The following is a 24,934-nucleotide window of genomic DNA, read 5'->3' as shown; positions in this document are numbered from 1 at the left end:
ACACACTCACACAGCCAGCCCCTCATGCCTGCCCTGCTCTTTCACTGTGGTCTCACACAATGTGTATGTAACCTCCATATTGGATCTGTCATCTGAATCACTGAAGAACATCAGAAGAATGTGTGCCCCGTGCTCCGTGTGAAGGAGACGGCGTCCGTGTTATGGTGCTGCTCAGGCAGGCTTGGTCCACCCTCCTCCGCTCCCGTCCAGAAGGCCAGCTCACTGCTGGGTGGCTGTGATAGGCTCTGGGTGCCAGGAAGGCCGGGGGCTGCCTCAAGATAGGAGAGACACAGCGCCTTTTCCCCAAGCTTGGGAGCTCCTAAAAAAGTGTGTGAATGTGTGTGTGTGTGTCAATGTGTGTGCGTGTGGAGGTGTTTGTTTGTATGGGGCTCTAATTGCTGAACAAGCTCTTTGCTCCACAGAGCCTGGGTGTTGTGATAAGTGCTAGCTGTCCCACTCAGACAAATTCACGTTGGACGTAGGACAGTAGCCCTATCCCTGGTAATGGTGGAAGTGAAATGCCACAGCACAGGGGAATCCCCTTGGTCCGCTCTGTTGACTTCCTTTATCAGGGCTGTTGGTGAATGATAAGGTCACGCTGACTGCAATTAATCTTGTTACTCTTATGAAGCTCTCTGTCGTTTCATGGTTGTGTGCTTCTGCATTTTATGGAAATGTTTACGTCCATATTTTGACTCGCGTACGCAGGACCCAGAATGACCATTACGATGGATCCAATACTCTCTCTCTCTCTCTCTCTCTCTCTCTCTCTCTCTCTCTCACTGTCTCTCTCTCTCTCTCTCTGTATGTGTGTTTGTGTGCGTAGGATCCTGAAGTTCCTGGTGGCTAAAAGAAAGTTCAAGGAGACTCTGCGCCCGTATGATGTGAAGGATGTGATTGAGCAGTATTCTGCAGGACACCTGGACATGCTGGGCAGAATCAAGAGCCTGCAAACGAGGCATGAGCTACACACACACACACACACACACACACACGCACACAGCATCCTGTGTTCACAGTGTGTGTTCCCTAGGGTGGACCAGATAGTGGGTCGTGGGGCCAACCAGTCTGATAAGAAGGTACGCAGTGATAAAGGAGAGAAGACTCCTCCAGAACTGGACCCACTTGATGAGCTGAGCATGATGGGACGTGTAATCAAAGTGGAGAAACAGGTACAAACTGGTTCTGGTTGGCTGGAAGCTGAATGCTGACCTGAATGCATTTGTATTAGGAAACAGCCCTCCCCCACCAAAAAACATCTGTATTGTGTGTGTGTGTGTGTGTCGTCTCCCTCTCCACAGGTGCAGTCTATAGAGAACAAGATCGACCTCCTCCTCAACTTCTACTCCCAGTGCCTGAAGAAGGGCGCGTCCCACTTCACCATCTCCTCCCTGCTGGAGCCCGACATCACGTCCGACTACCACAGCCCCACGGAGCAGAGGGAGCTCTTCCCCTCCGTCACCACCCTCAACATCTCCCACTCGGGAAGCAGCACCTTGGAATGACTGGGAGAGGCCTGGAGAGGAACGCTGGAACACACACACACACCCACACACACCCACACACCGTCAGGCCCTTAACGCGTCCTTTAGTGCCCCCGCCCGCCCGTCACGACCACGCTCCGTGCCTCTGCAAACAAGGAGCGTTGCCGAGGTGACACGACCCGACTGAAGCATGAAATCCAACACTAGAGTATTACTGATAGTCACTATACTAACTAGAATCCCTTAAGGGACCCTTTTGGAATCCGCAATGGATTAGAATGCTCGAATAGTCACTTCAAGTCACTTTTTGCTTCTCGGTTCACTTCTTTCAATATCTCTTTTTTTCTTTCTCTCCATCCACCTGACCAACCATTTTTCCTTGTTTTCCCTTTGCACTGTCTTCCATCGCTTATTCAAAGCCCTTACCCAAGGCCTAACCTCTCCTCTCAAGCGAATGTTTCCATGTGAGCTCATTATGCATCCTTCAGTGAACTTACAGCCCACAGCCACCGGAGGGCGCCACATGAGCAGCGTCTCCTTCCTTCACAGTCCCATCAGGGGAGAAAACAAAAACACCATCTCTTATATTTCAAATCTGCAACTGTAGATTTCTGTGACTTTGAGAGAGAAAAAAACTATGGTTTTGTACATTTTAAACCAAGATTTTTCTTCTTCCTTTCCTCGTTTAGTTTATTTGTGTAGTTTCCTATTCAGAAGACTTCCAAAACAGCTACTGGAGTCTACTGTAACTGCTCCAACGATCAAACTGTTTTTTTGTGTTTATCTTTGATTTGGACAAACAGTATTGGTACTCTATATCAGGCACTGGTCTGATACTGTCACACCTCTCATCACAATGTATAATGAATGTACTGTAGATGGCCGATGCTCGGTTCATCATTTCTTCCCCAGACCAATCAACCAATCACCACAGGGTTTCTACCACAAGATGGAAGCCTGCAGACTTCACAGACGAAGAACCATCAGCCATGTTACACGGAGCATCCTGCCGTCTGTACCCCCCCTGACCTGCTTGGTCCGTGCCCCGCATGGGACTGCTTGACGGGCCGATCCCTGCGTGTTCAGGGGGGTCTTCCAGGCACGGACCTTTCTGGGTTAGAACTTCGAAAAACATATTAGAATGTGGGATCAGACTGTTGAAGATGAGAGAATGTTGTCTTGCTCTGAGCTCGTTGTTTGTTGTGAATGTGGCTCCGTTCAGCCATGGTGTTTGGAACGTTTCTGGGAGTTTAATACTTCCCCCTCCATGTCTATCACCATCAAGCCCACTTTGCAAAAAGAATTAGAGATCTCCTCTCTGTCAGCCGTTACCGACTTTCTGGTGCGTGGCTATCAGAGAGATGAAGGCCTTTCATCTCCATTGTTTGGGTCCTTCTTGGTCACGAGGGAGACCGAGGATGGAGTTCGTTTCCCTCGACAGAGTTGGAAGCACTGCGAGGCACTAGGAGAACCTTGGGAGGAACCTTTCTGTTTCCTAACGTTCTCCCCTCCAAGTCCCTTTCTGTCTTGCTGCCTGACCTCCAAACACGCATGCGCCTCAGTCAGACAAAGCCCAGATGATCCCAAGTCAGATAACAGCTGGCTCTGTTCGAATGTTTCCATGTTTTCTTTCCATCCTGGCCCGTTTCCGAGGTTCAGTCCAATGTTTTTTTTCCGCCTCAACTGGATTCAACTAGTGTTCCACAGGACAGACTGTTCCATCGGGCTCTGTAGTGCATGCCTGTCCGCCCACTCATAGGAGAGAACCAGGGGAGGTTCCTCCTCCGTCTTACAGATGCACCTCGTCTTGTCAGTAGTCAGTTCCCCCGGCACTGGGTCATTGGTGCTTGATGAGGGGAGGGGGAGTATCTGGTAGGTTCTACCCTGGCAATCATCAGTGTCAAATGCATGATCCCATGCCCAATATCTCCATGTATGCATGTGGACATGGATCCAATTACGCAGGCAGGTAGACAGGCAGACTATCCAGTGTGGAGAAACGTTACGGTTCCCTTAAATCAGCACGTTAATCATTCACTGACAGGTTAACCACATTGTGTTTTTCATGATGGAGGCATTGCATGCACACTATCTTTCTGATGGGCAGAACTGGAGAACATACATAGCCACACACACAACCTCTGAAACCAGCCCTTTTAGTTAGACATTTGAATATCATGGATTACTCCTGTTTCATCGATGTTTTGTTTTTTTGTCATCATGTTCATCCACTCCATTCTTGTTCATTTAGCTGACATTTCTATTATTGTCTTTATCAGTTTTAGATATTTTTTTAAGTGAATGTGAGATTTGAGTCTGTGGTGCGTTCTGTCAGAAATTATCTTGAAAATATAATAAATGTAAAATGTTCTTCTTAGTCCAATCAACTGCACAAGTAGTTTCATCTGAGTTGGACAGTCCACACACACACACACACAAATCCTGAAGCTTACAGACTGGTGAGACTCTTATTTAATTACTCCATAGGTCCAACAATAGAAGACATCATTCTCAGCAGCTTAGCCAATACAAGCATGTCTTGTGTCCTGTGAAAGGTTTAGACACTTCGATTGGTTCAGCCAATCCAGCAGGAGGTTCGTTCTGGTTTTCCAAATGTTCCATTCAGAACCACTGCAGATCCTGAGCACTGAATGTTGCCCTGCTGTCAAAGAATCCCCAAGGCTCCATCTGGTGCTTTTGTTGGATAAGAAAAGACCAGTGGACCACAGTGGACCACAGAGATTTCACTTGTGGGATAGTAAACATCTTTCTGTTTTTCCAGATTCTCGTGCCATGGTATCTTCAGCTTACATCACATACAGTATTCTTTCATAGTTTTCTTATCTTACATGAATAACATAACTTTTAAATCAAATATGTCACATGAAATGTGTTGCAAGTGACTTTCAGCGTGACCTTAAAACGTTTCTCGACACAAAAAGAATCATGTGCCTTCTGAGCTGTGACATCGTGAGACATTGAGAGGCCACAGTGCCACCTGTCAGGTCCATCAGAACAGTTTAACCCAAGATATGTGTCACAAATGATAGTTCAAGTTCATGTCTTTTATTGTCAGCTTCACAGAACAACACGGTCAGACTGGGCACTGAAATGTTTTGGACAAGACAACGCAAAGAAACCTGGCATAACATGACATAAGTACTCAGAACGTAGGATACACCAATGATAAACTAACATATAAGATAATAAACCTCCTAAATCTACAAAATAATAAACAATACAGTATACAAAACGTATAATACACATACTATCCTATACTAACCTTATAACCTATACTAACCTAGAGACAAGGAGGTTACAATTAGTGCAATTTTGCTGATTGTGCAACCAGTAGCTGAAAGTGCAACCAGTAGCCGAGGTAACAGAGTGTAAAGTGACTAATGTGTGTGTCAACAGTGTATCAATGTCCATATCAATGGTCATTCAGAAGCCAAATGGCCCTGATGATTGGGTGAAAACAAAAATACCTCAGTATAAAGACCAATTCTTGTCATTATCTGTGCACAAATGAAGGCCAATATGACTTCCTGCACCTTCTGATTTTGTCCAAGTATTTGCCCATGTCCTTGTAGGCTGCCAGCTCTTCTGTGTTTAAATGATGTCAGATGGGAGCTGGGGGAAGGCTCCTGTGTGTGAGGCTGGGGAAGTATTCCAGCATGTGGCCCTTTAGTTAGCATGTCACAGTACTGTAGGTCCTCCTGGCTTCCACAAACTACCTCTGAAGCCAACACTGGGCGTTTGTCTATAGAGTACGAGTCTAGGAGATCTCCCAGATTGTCGAATCAACATGAATGCTATGCATGATCTTCTTCTACTTCTTCTGCATGTCATCTATCCCTTTAAGATTCCCTCACGTACATCGTTCACTTGACTTGCTACCATTCAACATTCAATCTTCCATCCCCTTTAACTGTCCTATGATGGACGGGCATTACTGTTGCAACTGAAACACTGACAGAAAGTCAAAGCAATAAATTTCTTCCAGTCTTCCATGCAGTTTCAAAGATTGATGACGTTACCGCTTAACTGAAAAAGCGTTTCTTTTTTCCATTTTGATTTTCTATCAATTGCACACCTGATTCGGTTTCAGACGGAATCAGCAATGCTTACTTGTTGAGGATCAAAGTACCTCACTTGACTAACTTATAAATTTATTTGTTTCAATAAAGTTCTTTGAATGGAATTGAATGTTGTTGTATTTGTCTTTTTAGAATACTGCACTCCTGTTCTTCTCTCTTCCATTTACTCTTAATCAGACTGATCCTAATACAGATTAACTACCAGATTCTCTAAATCTAATCTAAAACTAATTGGATATTTAGCTTCAGCTCATGTAGTCTTATTTCTAATCACACAGCATGTTGCGAGCAACCTAATATTGTACAGAAACCATCCTTTGTTTCAGATTTCAAGTGTGTGGATGTACTGGAAGAAAAACAAAGGCTTGGTGTTTAGTGTGAGAGTAGGTATGAATTCATGAATGGCCATATGGTCATGCATTCCACCGGTGTTTGTGTGTGTGTGGATAACAAGCCCCTCATTCTCCTCTGGTTGTCCACTCTCCTGGGTGTTTCAACAGGTTGTCTCCACAGGGTGTGTTCACTTACCTCCGCCCAGTGACTCCTCTCTCTGCATTTCGCCATTCCCCTCATTCCTGTATGATACAGAATGCAGGATCCTGGCTTTTGATCCACATTCCTGTGAGATGGACTGGCAGTCTGTGATAATCCCCAGGGAGGGGGCACTGAGTGGGGGCTGATGCTGCTGTAAAGCTCCCCTATCCCAGACTGATCCCCAGAGGAAGAGGAGGAGGACGAGTGCAGGCATACTGAGCTTGAAGCTTGTCAGCTTGACTGTCTTGGTTCATCTGCTGCATCTGTGCCACATCCAAGGTAATCACTGAAGGTTCACACAGAAAAGAAACATATGTTTGGAAGGGTTTGTGTTTGTGGTGCTGGTTAGAGACTTTATGGACCTTAGATGACCCATCCATATTTTCACATCCCATTATTAATCGATCACGTTTAAAGATCTCCTCACCTCTATTAATTCTGATTACAAGTCAATAATCAAAACCCTATGACGTGTTATTATTCATAATTATATTATTATTGGATGACACATAATGACAACACAGGGGGAGATAATGTCAAAGATAATGACACTAAATGTATGTTTTTTTCTTCTTTTGAGCTGAGTTGTCATAATCCAAAGGTGGTTGCTGAGATACGGTGTGTGTGTTATTATATGCTGTTTTCATTGTCTGGCTGATTGAAATGAGATCATTTCCTCTGAATCCTATCGTCCCATTTGCCAATCATGGGATGGCAGCAATGGCTGCAGGTGTGATGATGTCACAGCTGTGGAATGCCGGGAGTTGTGCGTCTGATGGAATCATTGCACTGGTGATGTTCTGTTGAGGAGAGCTGATGGACACAGTGACATGCAGAGGGTATTTTTTGATATGGAGTAGAATACCATTAAAGTTTAAAATATATATATTTTTAAACCTGCTAATCTGCTTCATACTGTCACCCACACTGTGTTTCTCTGTCCTCATCATTTTACAGTTTGTCTTGAGTTGTTTGAACATCCCCAGGCCACTAGAGGACAGTGTTCAACAGCCTGAAATCAAAACGTGTTGAAAGTTGATTTGAAATGTTGAAAAATTAGCAAAATCACTATAATTCAATCATTCTAAAGGAATTTCTAGAATTTATGAACTAAATTAGACTTGTGGATAAATGGAGTTGGCTCGAGTCACCAGATTTCAATGGTTCTGGAGTGGGAGGAATCACCAATCAGCTCCTCACCAGCTGTTGTCGTTTAGGCTGGACATGTCGAGGGGGTGTAGGCTGCCACCCTCGCAGGTGCCAAAGTCAGGCGACCCCATTCTCTCTCCAAATTCCTTCTGCAAGGCTTTTCCCGGTGTCAGCAACTTGTCTGAAGCAAGTGTCTCTTTCTCTGAGCCCTGTCTCTGTCTCGACACCGTTCCACACATACCAGAGGAGGAGGAGAAACTGACATGGCCTGATGGCTTTACTCTCCAGATGGTCCGCCTGGTCACTCTCCACCCTCAGGGGGTGTACATGTCTCTGCTGAGTAGGACTGAGACCAGGTCAGGTCAGGTATGCAGAGAAGGAGAGACAGAGAGAAGGAGAGACAGAGAGAGAGAGACAGACAGACAGAGAGACAGAGAGAGACAGACAGATGACAGAGAAAAAGACAGAGAGAGACACAGACAGAGAGAGAGAGAGAGAGAGAGAGAGAGAGAGAGAGAGAGAGAGAGAGAGAGAGAGAGAGAGAGAGAGAGAGAGAGAGAGAGAGAGAGAGAGAGAGAGAGAGAGAGAGAGAGACAGACAGAAAGACAGAGACAGAAAGACAGAGACAGACAGAGAGACAGAGAAAGAAACAGTGAGAGAGACAGAGAGAGACAGACAGACACAGAGAGAGAGAGAGAGACAGAGAGAGAGAGAGAGAGAGGGAGAGAGAGAGAGAGAGAGAGAGAGAGAGACAGAGAGACAGAGAGACAGAGAGACAGACAGACAGACAGACAGAAAGACAGAGACAGAAAGACAGAGACAGACAGAGAGACAGAGAAAGAAACAGTGAGAGAGACAGAGAGAGACAGACAGACAGAGAGACAGAGACAGAGAGAGAGACAGAGAGAGAGACAGAGAGAGAGACAAAGAGAGAGTCGTGTGGACAAACAGTAACAAAAATTCATGGAACCGGACAAACTGCAGCTCAACGTCAAATTATTGACGCACACAAATGACATTTCCTGCCTCAGTGTCAATAGCAGTTTATTTTCCCTAGTCCTAAATGTCAATCACCCCATTATATGCTTCAGCAAGCTCCAGATCTAACCAACCCCTGCTCCTTAATCTTTATTTGATACAATTTCTGCTCATATCAGGGAGGATGCATGACTTGAGAGAATGGCGCCACATCACAATGAAATGCACCTGCAATTTTCTTGCAAGGGGTTGGGTTCCTTTAAGAGCCTTCTCCTTAAGTGAACCTTCCAGTTGGAATATTGAGTGTTCATCACTGTGCATTAGAAAGAGAGAGAGAGATAGAGAGAGAGAGAGAGAGAGAGAGAGAGAGAGAGAGAGAGAGAGAGAGAGAGAGAGAGAGAGAGAGAGAGAGAGAGAGAGAGAGAGAGAGAGAGAGAGAGAGAGAGAGAGAGAGAGAGAGAGAGAGAGAGAGAGAGAGAGAGAGAGAACAGGAGATTCCTGTCCAGACTCGAGGAGGAATTTCGAAATGCTGCAGAAGTGGTGATGCAATTTCGTCATCGTCTGAATAATTTCCTTTTATTGTCAGAACTGTGGTGCCACCAAGTTACCCATTCTCTTCAGGAGCAGGTCAGAACAGGGTTACAATCCCATGGGAATCTTGTTCATTCAAACTCACTCATTCCACAATGTCCGTGGTATATTTATATAACATGCACAGTGGAGGTGCTGAAGAATAGTTCTGCTTGTGAAAGCATGGTGTTTTTGTGTCGAAAGGTCAGAAACATATTTTAGACAGACGGTTTAACATCTAGTGGTAGGTTTAAACTTTTGACACAGTTGTTAGTGTAAATCCAGTTTGAAAAGAGTGTTTGATTGGCATTTCCTCCATCTCTCCCCCTCCCAACCCTCCCCTCGTCTCCTTGCCCCACTTTAAGGGGAGCACCAGGACTTTGTTGTGTCTTCCCCCTGGCTTCTGTTTTATCTATTCCTTCCATTTTGTCCTTGGTCCATGCGATTGCGCATCTCAGGAATCCTCTGAACTGTAGATAGTGGGACCACCGTATGCGGGTACAGTAGGCCTATAGATCTGAGAAGAGAGGTCTCTTGAGGGCTGCCAACTTTTCAAAAAACCTTGGAGTGAGATTTGGTGGGGCCAACCCAAATTTTGAAGCATATGGACTGGTTGAAATGCGTGTGTCTCACGGCCAATTCATGGAAGTTGGCAGCCCTGATGTCTTGGCGGGTGAAACATATCACATGTAGCCCTATCTTAAAATTCCACAAACTATGAACCATTCATTCACATTACAAGCACTGCTATGTGCCATGTGTTGCTCTACGCTGCTCGGTCGCGCTTTGTCAAACAGTGGCCGTCCATCATGAGTAAACTAGCTAGCTACCAGCTAACATAATTCCAACCCGCTATGAGACTTTTTTTTTCCCCAAAAAAGTTTTTGATATTTTTTTAAACCCTGAATAAGCCCATGACCACAACAACTGCCGACATGACAAGACCTGTAGACCCTCACGTCAATTCTTACATCAAGGTAATGACAAATACCGAGCTAGCTAGCTAACCAAATGGGGACCTTTATCGATCGGCTAGCTCTTGACAGTGACACTCGTCAGGAATTTAATGAAAATGTGGATGTAGAGCTAATACAAATTTAAAAAAATGTTGTGACAACATTGTACTTTGTAGATACACACCTATATAAAAACATTATGTCCTTTAAAAAAATTAAGATTTTTTTATTTTTCAACCCTTAAGAATTGTTTTTTTTTTCAAAACGTTTTTAAAACCTTTAGAAAACCTATTTTGCTATTTTTTCACACAAATTTTAGGAAACAAACCGTCATGACCCCACGACCCAACCATGTCCTAAACCACTGAAGTCAACAACTTTAGTGGATTGAAGACTTCTCAACACACAGCTTCTACTTCCTGCCAGCTCTTTCAGCCTGTGTCCATGGTGACATGCTTGTGAATGTTCCATGAGATGGAATATGGAACTTCTTCGGCAGGCATCCATAAATTCTCTCTCTCTCTCTCTCTCTCTCTCTCTCTCTCTCTCTCTCTCTCTCTCACTCTGTTTTCCTCTGAGAACAGATAGAACAAGGACTCTGCTCAGAGCAAACCCCCACCACCCTTGTTGCGTTCTGTGACAGAGGGGGGCCTCATCACTTCCTGTCAGTTAGAGATATCCTCAAGTGCCCCTGCAGCTTAGGGATACAAACAAGAGAAGTGGAGGGGGTAAACAACCTGGACAGAGAGAGAGAGAGAGAGAGAGAGAGAGAGAGAGAGAGAGAGAGAGAGAGAGAGAATGATAAACCAGATATAAATCTAATTTTAAATAAATTATCATTTTTCAGTGAGCTGGAGAAGAGGCATGAAAGCTGAGACGAGAGAGTCAACAGTCCCGTTTGCTGCTGATGCTGCTGCCGCCCCCACACTGGGCACCGCTCATGTTCTCAAGGCCAACTGAAACAAAACTGCTCCTCTGGGTCCCACCCTGGTCCACAACACAGCTTCTTCTTTTTTTAGGTGAAAGGCTCCTCAAACAATGATATGGTAGATTGCTGGGATCCGTGTGGCAAGCGAGAGAATGGGATGGAGTGGAGGATGGGAGGATGAGTGGAGTGGAGGATGGGAGGATGAGTGGAGTGGAGGATGGGAGGATGAGTGGAGTGGAGGATGGGAGGATGAGTGGATGACAGGGTGACAGGTATTGAACGATGGCGTGACAGACCACCGGAGTTGATCAGTTCCCGTGGGAATGAAGGGATGGAGGAGGGAGGCGGAGGAGAGGAGGGGGAGTGAACAGTGACCACCTGAGACCCACTCTCTTACTTCTGCAGAGATGAAAGGGTGACATCACCCAGGGACTGGGATGGGCGAGGAGGAGGGGGAGAAGAGACACACAACAAATACATCTGGCCTCCCTCATTCTGGTATAGGGGAATTCTCTTCCTGATGAAGCATTCCATGTTTTCCCTAAAAAGGACTTCCCATCAATGTTCAGGAACATTCCCTTTTTTCTTACTTGACACTGGAGACTGCTGTTTTTGTACTCTTTTCCTTGTGGTGTGCTATTATTTCATTTTACACAGGACACACACCCGCAACACACCCACAAAATTACACAACAGGGCTTCTTGCCAGAAAATGTCACAACATTTCCAAACTGACACTGGTGAGCGTTGTGGTCAAACAAAGGAAACATCAACACAGATTTAAGTCTCTACATCCTACGCAACTTACCTCTCTGGAGAGTTCTGTACATTTGGCAAATCTCACAAAAGAGGGAGTCTATAGCTTCTAATAATAGCTTCTGTAGAGACAAAAGTTTAGCTTTTTTTGCTTCTCCTCACAGAATAATGGACTGTCCTGTACAGTATAGAATGGAGACGCATGAACGCATTTACACACACGGTAAAGTCTGTGTCAACTACACTTTGTTTACCGTCAAGAAAGTACACACAAACACATTTGTGCTGTGTTGTGAAATCATGCATACCTGTGGCGCGTATCAAGGCTCTTAGTTCCCCCCCACCACCCCTCTGAGGAGGGAGAGCATGAGGTGGCTTGTACTGAGCATGGAGACGGATGAAAGAGACAGACACACCTCGGAAGAGGCCTGTGTTTTCACTGTCTGGTTCACCATCACAAGAGTGTGTCTTTGTCTGTGGGTCCTGACAGCACAGGTTACGCAGCCCAACCTGAGAAATGGCTTCATGTGTTTGAGCAGTCGATGAAATCATTGGCGACATGACCCGACAAATATGAACAAACTGAGCGTCATCCGCATGCAGCTGACACTCAGCTGATTTCCACAATGGAAAGTTCTTTTTTTGAATATTTCTGTCTACTCTGTCAGCAAATCAGCGAAAAGTCTCTCCATCAGTGTTGTCCGAAACTGTGACAGACGTGTCACACGGACGTGTGTGTTAGGATGAGGTGTCAGACTTCTGTGGCATCTGCTGGTCTCCATGGTGACACCACTGGGACTGTGTGTGTGTGTGTGTGTGTGTGTGTGTGTCTCTGGAAGTGTCTGGACCAGCAGTTTCAGAATGAGTAGTGGGTTTGCTTCTCTGGCTGAGTGTATGGAAAAGAGTTTTGAAATTACTGTTCTCTGCCTCAGGCGAAGTGTCCTCACCTAAGTCTACCGTGAAACACAACCAAATACAACCAGAATGCATACAATAAAGGGGTCTAAATCCACAGTGTGGTACAAGCAGGCATCCAAATCTGCCCTTCAAATGCATAGAGACAGAGAGACAAAGATGTTTTGGCTATGTCAAATATACCTGAGTTTGGTCTGGAAGCAAATGAAAAAGAAGGTGTTTGAGAATGCTCTGTCTTGTCTGTGGTTATCATGGTGGTGCTGTTTGTTGTTATGGCTACACTAACTTTCCAGTCTACTAAGCTCCAGCTGTAGTGAGGGAACACAAACACAATCATTAATGTCCTGCTCTCTGTGTTCCTCATCAGTGTTAAGGGAGCATTCTTCACTGGAAAATACAACACCTGCCCCCCCCCCACCCCCCACCCCCATAAACGTTTTGCAGGAATCGAAGTGTCCCGAGACAAGCCACCCTCGCCTTTCGTATTTGGCATGTCCCGTCTTGTTTACGGTCATCAGTTTTTGTCCTCCATGTTCCTGGCATCGGCTTTCATCCAGTGGGATGGAGAGAGGCTTCACTCCTCAAGGAGACAGAAAGACAATGAGAGCAAACTGTCAAGAAGTTCGAAGAAGAACACAATTGAACACAATTGTTCAGCTCTATGTGCTTGTTGCAGATAAACAACACAGGGTATGTGCACATGTGTGTGTGTAGACTGTATGTATAGGCTTCTCTGTTGTAGTCCTGTGTGCCACACCATCAGCCCCCACAGTTTGGCCTATTTTCAGGAAGTGACCTCAGGATGAGGGGCGTCGGCCTATCTGCTTTCCACTCAGCTGCTGCCGAGGAGAATGGACAGTGTGTGATGACCAGCATCTGGAAGCTTGGCTCTCTGAGTCATGGGCAGCCACGCACACACACACACACACACACACACACACAGACCACTTACAGTAACTGTCAACACACACACTGCAACCACCCACACATCTTGCGAAACCGAAGTGCGTTCAATCGTTTCGTTTTTGCACCTTCGCTGAGTCAAACTTAAACAATCATACACCCCCAGTTGGAAGACTTAGTGAAGGGGCTTACTTGGACACATACACACACAGCCATGTGGCTACAATCAAACCTTTATGTGTTTCCTGACAAAGCAGCGTCACTGCCCTACACTTCTGACTCAGGGAACCTCAGTCTGCTGTGACATGCTTAGGATGTGACTGTTTGAATCAGAGGCACACTATACATACATCCAGTATCAGTCACAATCAAAGTGATAAGTGATGACTTACAGGGTATATACCTCATTCAGCCTTAGTCTATAGCAAAGTTGCAGGTAGACCAAGTTCTGTTGACACAATTAGTTGAAATTCTGACTGCTAAGTAGAATATTGACTGGTAAGTAACAATAACAAAATAAAGGGGTTAATTTAGCAGATGCTCTACCACTGAGTTATACCCATAGAGGACAGACTTGGGTACCATCACACACAGTAGAAATGTTGTGTGAAAGCTGGTGTCTATTGGCACATTTCATAGTTCTAACCCTCCCTCCTCCCTTCACCCGCCCCTCTTCCTCTCCAGGGTTAGAAATGATCCATGACGACTCTTGGGGGTCAACAACAGTTGTTACAATGAATTGTTTTACAATCTTACTGGATCTCTTCCACTTTTTAATGTTGAGAAATCTTATGTTTGAATTTTAAATTTTTTCAACAATAACTTAAGACATTTACTCTTGAAAATTGTTGCAAGCCCTACTGAGGTTTTACGTTTAGAAAAAACAATTAAAACATTTTGTGTGACCACCCCAAACAAAGAATAAAATGACGGGGTGTCTCTCTAGACTTATCAAGGGTCTCGGACCACCCCAAACGCCCTGCCCACCCCCCCTGCCCAGCCCCCCTGCCCACCCCCCCTGCCCAGCCCCCCTTCCCCCGCCTCACTTCAAGCCCTACTTCTCTTCCCTGCTGTGTGAGTATTGATCCGGTCTTTAGCTTCTATTGATTGGCTCCACAGGGGGGGCAGGGCCCATCTGTTTGTCTGGAGCCCCCCCCCACCCCCACCCCACCCTGTCTTCCTGTGTGATCCTTCACCACGGTGCCCTTTATCGTACGAGAAATCCATTTGTTTAAGAAATCCATTCAAATCCATTCACGGAGCAAGTGTCTTTGTTAACCTATTAGAGCACCATCCTCTCAAACAGACACAGTCAAAGTGCACATTCCAAACGTTCAACCTTTGTTTGTGAATCAAGTCTTTAAATTGTCCACAGCTATCGTGGCACCACACTGTGGCAACCAAACGCAGGTGAGAGATGGTTAGCACATTATCTAATTGGCTTATTCCAAACATAGCTTTTAAAAATAGTATACCCTGATAATAATATATGGCTCAGATGGCTGAGCGGTTAGGGAATCGGGCTATTACTCAGAAGGTTGCCGGTTCGATTCCTGGCCATGTAAAATGATGTTGTGTTCCTGAACAAGGCACTTCACCCTATTTACCTCGGAGGGAATATGCCTGTACTTACTGTAGGTCGATCTGGATAAGAGTGTCTGCTAAATGACTAAGTGTAAATGTTAATTGTAAATACCCTGAGGTGAAGTTCTGTAGTTGACCACTAGATGGTGAGCAAGAGGTCAAGCAGCTAGAGAATCAAGCAAATAACCCTGGAGTGACAACAGAAGTTAACACCACAGGGACAAAACCGGGAGGGAAAGTTTAGTTTTCTGTGAACAGAACAACAGACACAGAGAAGAGTCAGAAAAGGAACTCAATCACAGTTTTACTTCACATTTGATTGGAGAGGTACAGGTTGAGGATACACCCCAAGAGTGAGTGGCTAAAAGAACTAAGAGGGGGAGAGAGAGAGGATTAGATTAGTGAGGCACAGAGGCAGGGGATAGGGCAGAGAGAGAGAGAGAGAGAGAGAGAGAGAGAGGGGGTGTGGAGGAGTGGTTTGTCATTGCTGCCTGCCTGTATATAGTGAAGGCTGAGCGCTGCACTGACAGAGCAGACCCTGTGAGTTTGAGAGAGAGAAAAAGAGACCAACTTTCTCCAATCCCTCCCTACCTGATTTACTGAGCAAGAGGAGAAGGCTACCTGTATTCCTCCAGACATCCAACCGGACCCCTTCTTTTGGATTACAGCAGCAACAGAGGGAGATCTTTTCTAAAGTACACAGGGTAAGATTGTCATTTTCTACTCAGGCCCCCTCTGCTCCTCTCTTCATTCCAGATTAGAGGCAGGTGTTATGCGTCACAAAGTTATCTCAGGGATTACAGATAATACTACTGGCAACCAACTACAATGCAGTGTTTATGTGAAATCATTAAAGTTCTGTGGATATTTAGAAATGTTATTTTCGTCATGTCATAGTCAGATGTGCAGTACAAATGCATATTCATGTTCAGATGAGTATTACCATTGTTAGGAACGTTTACCTTTGGGGTGTGGGTGGGCCAGACAAAACATCACACACAAAACCATTTGTACAACACACAATACTCTGTTAGTCTCTATGAACTGTTAAAATGAATCAATGTATTACACACAGCTACGGGACAAAGAGCAGAGTTCATTTTGAACGTCCTACGTGTGTATCGTGGAGAGGTTATTAAGTTCACTGTCTTAGCTGCGAGGGAAATGCATTCACCTGTTGAAGTGAGGCACAGCAACTGCAGTGAACAGCTGTACAGTAGTTAGTAGAGTTGTGTTTATTAATGTGTTTGATCCAGTGAAGCCATGCTGTCGTGGTTGTTATAGAAACAGCACTGATTCTGACACTCTGACTGACTGATACTCTCTTGGAACTTTCTAGAACTTTCGAGTAAAAGGCTTCAGGCTAATACTGAGACAAGGCTTGACTAATCACATTCAAAGTTCAGCTCTTTCTCCTTGTGTGTGTGTGTGTGTGTGTGTGTGTGTCTGAAACAGGAGTGTATGAGTGGGTTGTGATGTGTGTTTTCCTCGGGTGTGTGGACATGTGAGCATGTGCGTAGCTTCCCCATACATGCTCAGTCCTGGTGCCGGCTGTACCCTGCTCTGCCCGGCTATGTCAGGCTTCTCCAGAGACAGTCATTGATCTGCAGCGGCTGGAACAGCTGGAGGATTAGGATTCTGAACTTGTGGAGGCGTTCACACTTTCACAGTTCCGGATAACTGTGCAATGCTCATTTCAAAAGTTTACATTACATTTAGTCATTTAGCAGACGCTCTTATCCAGAGCGACTTACAGTAAGTACAGGGACATTCGCCCGAGGCAAGTAGGGTGAAATGCCTTGCCCAAGGACACAGCGTCATTTGCCATTAACCTTCTGATTAAGAGCCCATTTCCCTAACCGCTCAGCCATCTGTGTGTGTACACCCCACGTGTGTGTGTGAGTAGAGAGACTATGTGCAGCGGGTTTTTCCGTGGGTTTCCCATGGTGCACCTGTCCGTCAGACTGGGCCGTGCAGGAGGACGAGACACTGGGAGCTCCCTCTGGTTGGAGCAGCACCATGGCAGTCTCAGTGTTGAAACCCTGGCTATCACTTTAGACCCACTTGCTTTTAATAAATGTTAGTTAATAGGTTATAAGATCCTTGTAAGATGCTTAGTAACATAAATGGTGTTAGACTATATAAAGACAAATATTTCAAAACAGTAAGACTGCTCATCAGAGTGCTAAAACAATATGGTTTAGAATATTACTGCAGTAGAGGGCGGGCATACGGATCTAAAGAACCCCATCAGGTCACTCCGCTCCTGGTGTGTGTGAGTGTGTGCGTGAGTGTGTGTGTGAGTGTGTGTGTGTTATGGTCCTGGTGTTCCCAGTCACAAAGTAAGCCTCTACAAAATACTTTACCTCGGACATAAAAGAGCCCATGCCTGTGTCTGTGTGTGTGTGTGTGAGTCTCTGTGTGTGAGTCTCTGTGTGTGAGTCTCTGTGTGTGTGTGTGTGTGTGTGAGTCTCTGTGTGTGTGTCTGTGTGTGTGTGAGTCTCTGTGTGTGTGTGTGTGTGAGTCTCTGTGTGTGTGTGTGTGTGTGTGAGTCTCTGTGTGTGTGTGTGTGTGTGTGTGAGTCTCTGTGTGTGTGTCTGTGTGTGTGTGTGTGTGAGTCTCTGTGTGTGTGTGTGTGTCTGAGTCTCTGTGTGTGTGTCTGTGTGTGTGTGTGAGTCTCTGTGTGTGTGTGTGTGTGCGCGTGCCTGTATGTGCTAAAGGAACAGTCATGCAGAAAAATGCAAGGCAAAGGCCTTTTCTGGAGCTCCCCTTTATTGGTGGAAGGTCTATTGTGTCTTGAATCCTGATTGGATAATTAATGATGCTATTTCAACAAGGTCTGGCCAGCCCCTTACTTTGTCAAGACCATTCTAGACTTTGCCCTCCAGTAACCTGAGCACAGCAGGCATTTAATGAAGACACACAAACACACACACACACCCACATACGCTTACAGTACACACATGCACAGTTACGTATGGCCAATGGTTGGAGCTTTGTCCTGAGAGTAAAACACCACTGAGCTGGACCAGGGTGGAGCTGATCACAGATGCACCACACACACAGGGAGTCAGATGGCTGAGTGGTTAGGGAATCGGGCAACAAATCAGAAGGTTGCCGGTTCGATTCCTGGCTTTGCTACATTACGTTGTGTCCTTGGGCAAGGCATTTCCCCCCACCTGCCTCTGGAGAATGTACCTGTACCTACTGTAAGTCACTCTGGATAAGAGCGTCTGCTAATTGACTAAAAGTACATGTAAATGCATACACACACACAGTCATATGTGATATCAACCTCCGTGATAATGAGCAGGCATGAATCCTCTCAGTGTCATCTCTTGAGCTCCCGACCGTTAAAGATAAATTCCTTCAGCTCCACACACACACCCAATGTTAGGCAAGAGCAGAATGTGCACATCGTGTGTCAGCGTGTGAGTGTGTAACTGCAAGCCCACTCACCCCACCTCTTGTTTTCTCTGTTTACAATAAACACCTCTGTACGCGTGTGCAAACACACACTATCTCACGTGCTCGTTCGTACGGCCCAGTCTGGCGAGAGCGGAGCAGAACTGAACCATCAGGGAGCTGGGTCTCTCTTCCTGCCTGATTTCTTCAACTGTGGCAGATTAGCACTGACAGACGGAAGTTGGTCGGTTTCCGTGATGACGATTACGTTGTGATTTTGATTCAGTTATGGTCATGTCGCACCCTAGCTCACGAGTCTGTTCCCGGCTGTAGATAAACAGTGACATACTGCATGGAGGGGCTATTTTAGTTTGGCTGCATCATCATTCACGGTGCTGTACAAAGGCTAATACACACTCAAACAATGAATCTTACTGTAGGACAATTGAGCCAGGATTGTCCATAAATGCAGTCAGGCTAGAAGGCTTTATGCTCAGTCCAGTCTAACAATCTACCTGTTCATTTTAAAAGAAATAATTGGTATTGTTTGCACATATTTCACTCATATCAGTTTCCCTTGAAACATCAACATACAGTTGTTGTCATACCTCAATAAGATAAGAGCAGTCATAACACAAAAAGTTCATTCAAGTCAATGTAAGAAAGTTACTTGCATGACCAACTACCATCCAACCCTCGACTTCAAAGACGTTGGTCGTCTTCTTACTATTCGCCGAGGTCGAGTCTTCAAGACAGAAACCAGAGCAACTTGGATCACGTGGGCTTGCTGCCACTTCAGTTTAGTCTAACACAGAGGCTGTTGTCACGGTGGTTGCCAAGAGGGCATTCTTCCACAGTGCTCAGCTGTACCCCCCCCCCTCCCCCCTCCCCCTTCACCTTCTCCTTCCTCCCTGTACTCTCACACTAGCTGTAAAGCAACTCATTCATATGAGTCTATTTTCACAAAGAATTGGTGTCTTTCATCTGTAGCTTTTGATGTGTTTTTTATTTTTATTGTATTCACCAGTTACAATACAGTGAAACCTGCTAGCTCGCAGCACCTGTTTCTTGTGATAAATTGTAGCTCATTCAACTCCAGTCTGTGCTGATACATGCTCTTCTTTGTTTCTCCTGAAAGGGCCATGAAGCAGCTTGTGCTGGTGACTGTGGCGGTGGTGCTCCTCCTAGTGGTGGAGGAGGGCATGGCGGCAAGGGGCATGCCCAGGAGGACCAAGAGGCAGCTGAACAGTCCGCTGCACATGGGAGGCATCAGGGATCCGTTTGGGTCGTACTGCCAGCGCCGCGGGGGCTGTTGTCCCGGCAGGGATGACCTGTGTACCGTGCCTTACCTGGACACCATCTGTTACTGTGACCTGTTCTGCAACCGCACCGTCTCCGACTGCTGCCCTGACTTCTGGGGGCACTGTTTGGGCATCAATCCCCCTTTTATCGGTAAGTTTGTTTGTGTGTGTTTGTGCGAGTTTGTGTTTGTTTCCGTGTGTGTGTGTGTGTACGTGTGTGCGTATGTGTGTGATTGTCGGTCAGCGTGTGTGTGAGTTCGTTTCTGTGTGTGTGTGTGTGCATGTGTACGTGTGTGCGTATGTGTGTGATTGTCGGTCAGCGTGTGTGTGTGTGTGTGTGTGTGCGTGCAGGTGTTGCTTGTATGTGTGTGGGCCCGTCACAGAGGATTAATGCTCACCCCAGTCGGAAGTTTTCCATGTAACCGGAGGAACAAAGTCTCACTGACAGGACAGTTGCCAGAGCCTGACAGGACTGCATGCTTCAGAGCTCCCCACCGGACCACAGAGAACCACAAAGATGCTTCTCTGAAGGACACAAAACACCTCTAGTTTTGGTCTCGCTCGAATGCAGCCGAAGGGAGACTTGTGGAGGGAACATTAAAACGTTTTTAGCACCTTTTCTTCAGTGTAACCAGCACATCTACCCTCCACACAGTCACCACAACGATCCTGTTCTTTACTTATGACAGTGGAGGTGTCAAATTTGCCCGTGCCTTACCTGGGAACAGGCTGGGGAACAGTCAGCTTCTTATTAACCAAGACAGAGGGCAGGAGGGGGCAGGATGAAGGGATGAATGGAGGTTGAGAGCAGGAATGTGTGCTATGCGGAGGGAGGGAGAGATAGGCGACTGAAGTAGGGAAAGGTATTTGCCCTCAGTACGACAGGCCGCTGTGCCAAGGAGGGACGCACACACACACACAACAACACGCACACACTCTTGCGACTAAATCGAATTCACACTATGGTTTGGCGGAGCTGACCAGGGGTAAGAGTGACACTCCCCCCTCTCTCTCTCTCTCTCTCTCTCTCTCTCTCTCTCTCTCTCTCTCTCTCTCTCTCTCTCTCTCTCTCTCTCTCTCTCTCTCTCTCTCTCTCTCTCTCTTTCTCGCCTCTCTTGCACACACAAACACACACCGGCTCCTTCATATCAAAACAGTTCCCCCCAACCATAATAATTAACAATAATTAATAATAATAATTTTCTTTCTAAAACGGCAGGTTTCTGAGAGCTCAGTGTTCCAGACAGTGATGATTGAGCTGTCTGTGACACAGCTGTTGAGGGAGGACAGAAAATGGAGAGCTGCTGTCATAAATCTCACAGTCACCGACAGACTTCTAACTCTTACCCGAGGGCAGTTAAAAAATGTTCTGCTGGAATTGTAAATTCCTGTTCAACACCCCTGCGTGAATGAAGACATACAATAATTGCTGGATATGTCGTGTCAAAGGGTACAAGTAATTACTTCACTCAGGGAAAAAATCTCAAAAAATACTTTTTGTGTTTGTTGTGTGGATGAAAGCTACGCCAGGCGAGAGAGCAGCTTTGTCTTTACCCAGGAAGGAGTGTGAGGTGGTGTGGTGCATTACTGCAGCCTTGTGGAGATGGCAGTTAAGCTGGTCAGGGCATGACGAGGGCCTGGGAGCCCTGGGAACCTGGAGGGGAGGACAAGCTGACATTCCTGCTGTGGATTACTGTAGTTCAGAACTCCTCAGACCACACACACACGTACACCGCGCTCGCTTCAAGTCAAGGGGACGTTGTTAACCCAGTGTGTGTGTTAAAGTGTGTTTCTATGTGTGTGTCTACAGTGTGCTCGTTTGGGATCAGACCACCTTCTTTCATCCAAACACGATCAAAGTCCTCCTTTGGCTGGGATTGTCTCGTTACAAACTCATTACAAGTTTCCTTTCTTTGTTTTCGATCCAGGCACCTGCGAAAGAAACGGACACAAATTCCGCTCGGGACAAACATACAGAGACAACTGCAACTTATGGTACGTACCTCTCATGCCCTCGTGTCTGTCCCCTCTGGATCCCACCCTCTCACCCTCTCACCATCTCACCCTCTCACCCTCTCACCCTCTCACCCTCTCACCCTCTCACCCTCTCATCCTCTCATCCTCTCTGTTTTCCTCTCCACTCTCTCTCTCTCTCTGTCTCTCTCTCTCTCCAGCTCCCTCTCTTCTCACCTCCCCCTCCAAATATTCCACCCCTCATTTGCAGTGATAGCATAACCTTTTTGTGTGGACCGACACCCTCTCCTCGTGTGGAGGTCTATAGTTCAAGAGGGTTTCTTGTTTACAACCCTCCCCCTCCCCCACCACCACAACCCCAACCCATCCAGTCCAGTCCAGTCCTGTCCCCAGGGTCAGGACTGTGAGGAGTACCTAGAGGGTCTGGACATCACATTCCTCTGGACATCACATTCCTCAAACCCCCCCCCCCCCCCCCACAGTGTCCACCTCCCTCTCCCACATCACTCCTTCCTCCAGCTGTTGATCCTTTAAAGATCCGTGCCACTGTAATGAGCAGGTAACAACCAGGGCAGACTGAGATGGCTAGACTGGGCCAGGCTACGTAAGATAGGCTACTGTCCAGTCTAGACTAATGTAAGGTAGGCTGAGCTCGGTTAATGCAAAGTATAATGTTAGCACCATCAAATTTATAGAGTGGGGATTCACGTATAGTTTCAACACCCGTGTAGGCTTGAGAAGGTACAGTAAATGTTGTGTTACGAGCTACAGAGGCTGATCCTGTGTTAGTGGCTGAGCCTGTGACTGCATAGGATAACTGTTGTTAAGTAAGATAGTCTGAGCATGATTGGACAGTATCTCTTTTTGCAATATCAGCACCGACTCCTAATGCGATTACTCTACGTGCCCCATTGTTCATTTTTAGCCTCCTTCACTCATGTTCAACTGTTTGTGTTGGTCTTCAGCTTGGAAGTGTATATGCCACCTTCTCCACAGCGTATCTAAACATCTCGCTGGGTAGTACTGTAAAACTAAACACAATTGGGGAATCAATTCCTCTCTTGGAATGCTGTCACATTGATCTACACCCAAGAAAACTCTTTCACAACACAGGATCACTCCCAGATGACACAATACCCAATGAATCATCAGTTCAAAATATGATAGGTAAACCTACAGTTTGACTAGCTGGAAAACTTGAATCTGGGAATAATTGATCTTGATCAGTAATCAGATTGATTGGCCGTCGTTAATACAGTAGGAGTGAGCATTTTATCATGTATAATTCGACAACAACGTATAACGTATGCATGCGTGATTTGGATCAGGAACGGCCATGAACTCTCCGGAAATGTGAGGAACAGTATAGGAGAAGCTTAGGGGAGAGAGAGAGAGAGGGAGAGGGAGAGGGAGAGGGAGAGGGAGAGGGAGAGGGAGAGGGAGAGGGAGAGGGAGAGGGAGAGGGAGAGGGAGAGGGAGAGAGAGAGAGAGAGAGAGAGAGAGGGAGAGGGAGAGGGAGAGAGAGAGAGAGAGAGAGGGAGAGGGAGAGGGAGAGGGAGAGGGAGAGGGAGATGGAGAGGGAGAGGGAGAGGGAGAGGGAGAGGGAGAGAGAGAGAGGGAGAGGGAGAGGGAGAGGGAGAGGGAGGGAGAGGGAGGGAGAGGGAGGGAGAGGGAGGGAGAGGGAGGGAGGGAGGGAGGGAGGGAGAGGGAGGGAGGGAGGGAGGGAGAGGGAGAGGGAGAGGGAGAGGGAGAGGGAGAGGGAGAGGGAGAGGGAGAGGGAGAGGGAGAGGGAGAGGGAGAGGGAGAGGGAGAGGAGGGACAGTAGTCAGGGAGTGATAGGAAGTTGAATTCCTCACCTGTCTGTTAGAGAAGTTTCTCACATCCCTGTCATGTGCTGTTCCTCAAGGGAGCGTGTGTTTGTGTGGTTTAGTGTGTGTTTGTCCTTGCCTGTCCTTGTCTGTGTCCTGTGTGTGTGTGTGTGTGTGTGTGTGTGTGTGCGTGTGTGTGTGTGCGTGTGTGCGTGTGTGTGTGTGTGTGTGCAAAGCCTACTGGATGAGGGGGCAAGGTTGTATTTACTGACCACACTCATTCATGTATCAGTATCATATTTATTTTCAGAGTCCTGCCACACACTTAATGGCTGTCCTACCTGGCATGCTTATGCAGACTAACATCACTGATCCTAACCTCATCCATACTAGCCTGTGGGTGCATACCTGCAGTAGCTGTCGTCCGGAGCCCTGCTTCTCATCAAGAGGACTCAATAAGGCCGGGCCCAGGCCTCTGATAGGAGCTAAGATAGGAACTTGTAGACGGTTTGTCTAACTCTGATGTGTGTTCCAGCTCTCTATTCATCTTCTGTTTCTCTTTTCTGCTTTCAGAGAGATTGGTAGGGTCCCGGGAATTGAGCAAACACTGTACTCTGGTAAAAAATAGTTCCCTTTTTGCTCGAGTACAGCATGATCCAAACTCTCTTTTCAACTGTTGCCCCTGAGGCTGACTCACACACATGCACCTAAAAATATTCTTTCCCACAGGGAAACTGTGCAAAAAATGCACACACACACACACACACACTAAGCGCCCCCAAATCACACACACCTACACATCACGTTCCCTCACCTGTTATATGCACACAAACAGTCTAGGCACTTCTGCACGCCCTCACTCCCTCTCTCTCTCTCTCTCTCTCTCTCTCTCTCTCTCTCTCTCTCTCTCTCTCTCTCTCCCTCTCTCTCTCTCTCCCTCAGCCAAGACACTTGGGTGGAGGACATCTCTTCCGTTCCAACCCCCCCCCCCCGTTTCTTACCTCTCCCTCTCTCACCTCCCCCTCGACCCCCCCCAGGCCAGCTCTCTTTATCTCTTCCTCCCACATGTTTTGGCTGACGACTCTTGATGTCCTCCAAACGTAGACGTAACATGTGAGTTAGCACAAGAACAACACAGCAGAACATCACAGCCACTAGCAACAATATCGTTTAGCTTTGTGTTTTGTGTATGTACTCAGTACTGCAGTCAGGAACTGCAGGTTCCTGGGAACTACCAAGAGGTGCACTGCTTCCACTTGCTTGACTGGCCGTCTTTCTGCCTGCGTGTCTCCCTCTTCTGTCTGCCTGCCTGCCTGCCTGCCTGCCTGCCTGCCTGTTTGTCTGTCTGTCTGTCTTTCTGCCTGTCTGTCTGAACCTCTGTCTGTCTGTTTCTCTGACCACCTCTCTGCAAGACGAAAGGTGTGAGTTGACACCTGCTGGTTATGACCCCCCCCCACCCCAGCTGTCATCACAACCCTAATATTTCACTGTCTCGACAGCTCTGCTCTCTGTTCACATGGGAGGCGCTCAGAGTGTTTCAGAGTGTCATTCTGTGTGTTTGGGCCCTCTGGCATGGGGAGGCTTCAGGC

The 24,934-nt window shown here is 46.6% G+C and overlaps 2 protein-coding genes across 4 annotated transcripts in view; both read left to right on the top strand.

Moving 5' to 3' along the window:
• kcnq4 (potassium voltage-gated channel, KQT-like subfamily, member 4) overlaps positions 1-5,662 on the top strand; it is a 38,495-nt gene extending 32,833 nt beyond the window's left edge. For 2 of the 3 annotated variants that reach the window (XM_084696598.1, XM_084696597.1), the window contains 3 exons: positions 827-958; positions 1,034-1,172; positions 1,302-5,662. In XM_084696598.1, the coding sequence (XP_084552724.1) occupies positions 827-958; positions 1,034-1,172; positions 1,302-1,505 (475 nt within the window). In that variant the 3' untranslated portion in view covers positions 1,506-5,662. Of the gene's footprint in view, positions 1-826; positions 1,173-1,301 lie in introns of all 3 variants that reach the window. The other variant, XM_084696596.1, reaches the window with a different exon arrangement.
• A 9,469-nt stretch (positions 5,663-15,131) lies between these two features.
• The window catches only part of tinagl1 (tubulointerstitial nephritis antigen-like 1), a 25,499-nt gene continuing 15,696 nt past the window's right edge, over positions 15,132-24,934 (top strand). The window contains exons 1-3 of the mRNA XM_084696594.1: positions 15,132-15,561; positions 19,401-19,714; positions 21,492-21,558. Coding sequence (XP_084552720.1) covers positions 19,405-19,714; positions 21,492-21,558 — 377 coding nt within the window. The 5' untranslated portion in view covers positions 15,132-15,561; positions 19,401-19,404. The remainder of the gene's footprint in view (positions 15,562-19,400; positions 19,715-21,491; positions 21,559-24,934) is intronic.

This window comes from Hypomesus nipponensis, chromosome 4 (assembly GCF_054491055.1).
Source record: "Hypomesus nipponensis isolate SF chromosome 4, ASM5449105v1, whole genome shotgun sequence".
Taxonomy (NCBI): Eukaryota; Metazoa; Chordata; class Actinopteri; order Osmeriformes; family Osmeridae; genus Hypomesus; species Hypomesus nipponensis.
Note: the sequence above shows the minus strand (reverse complement) of the source record. Positions and strands in the feature narration are given on the sequence as shown.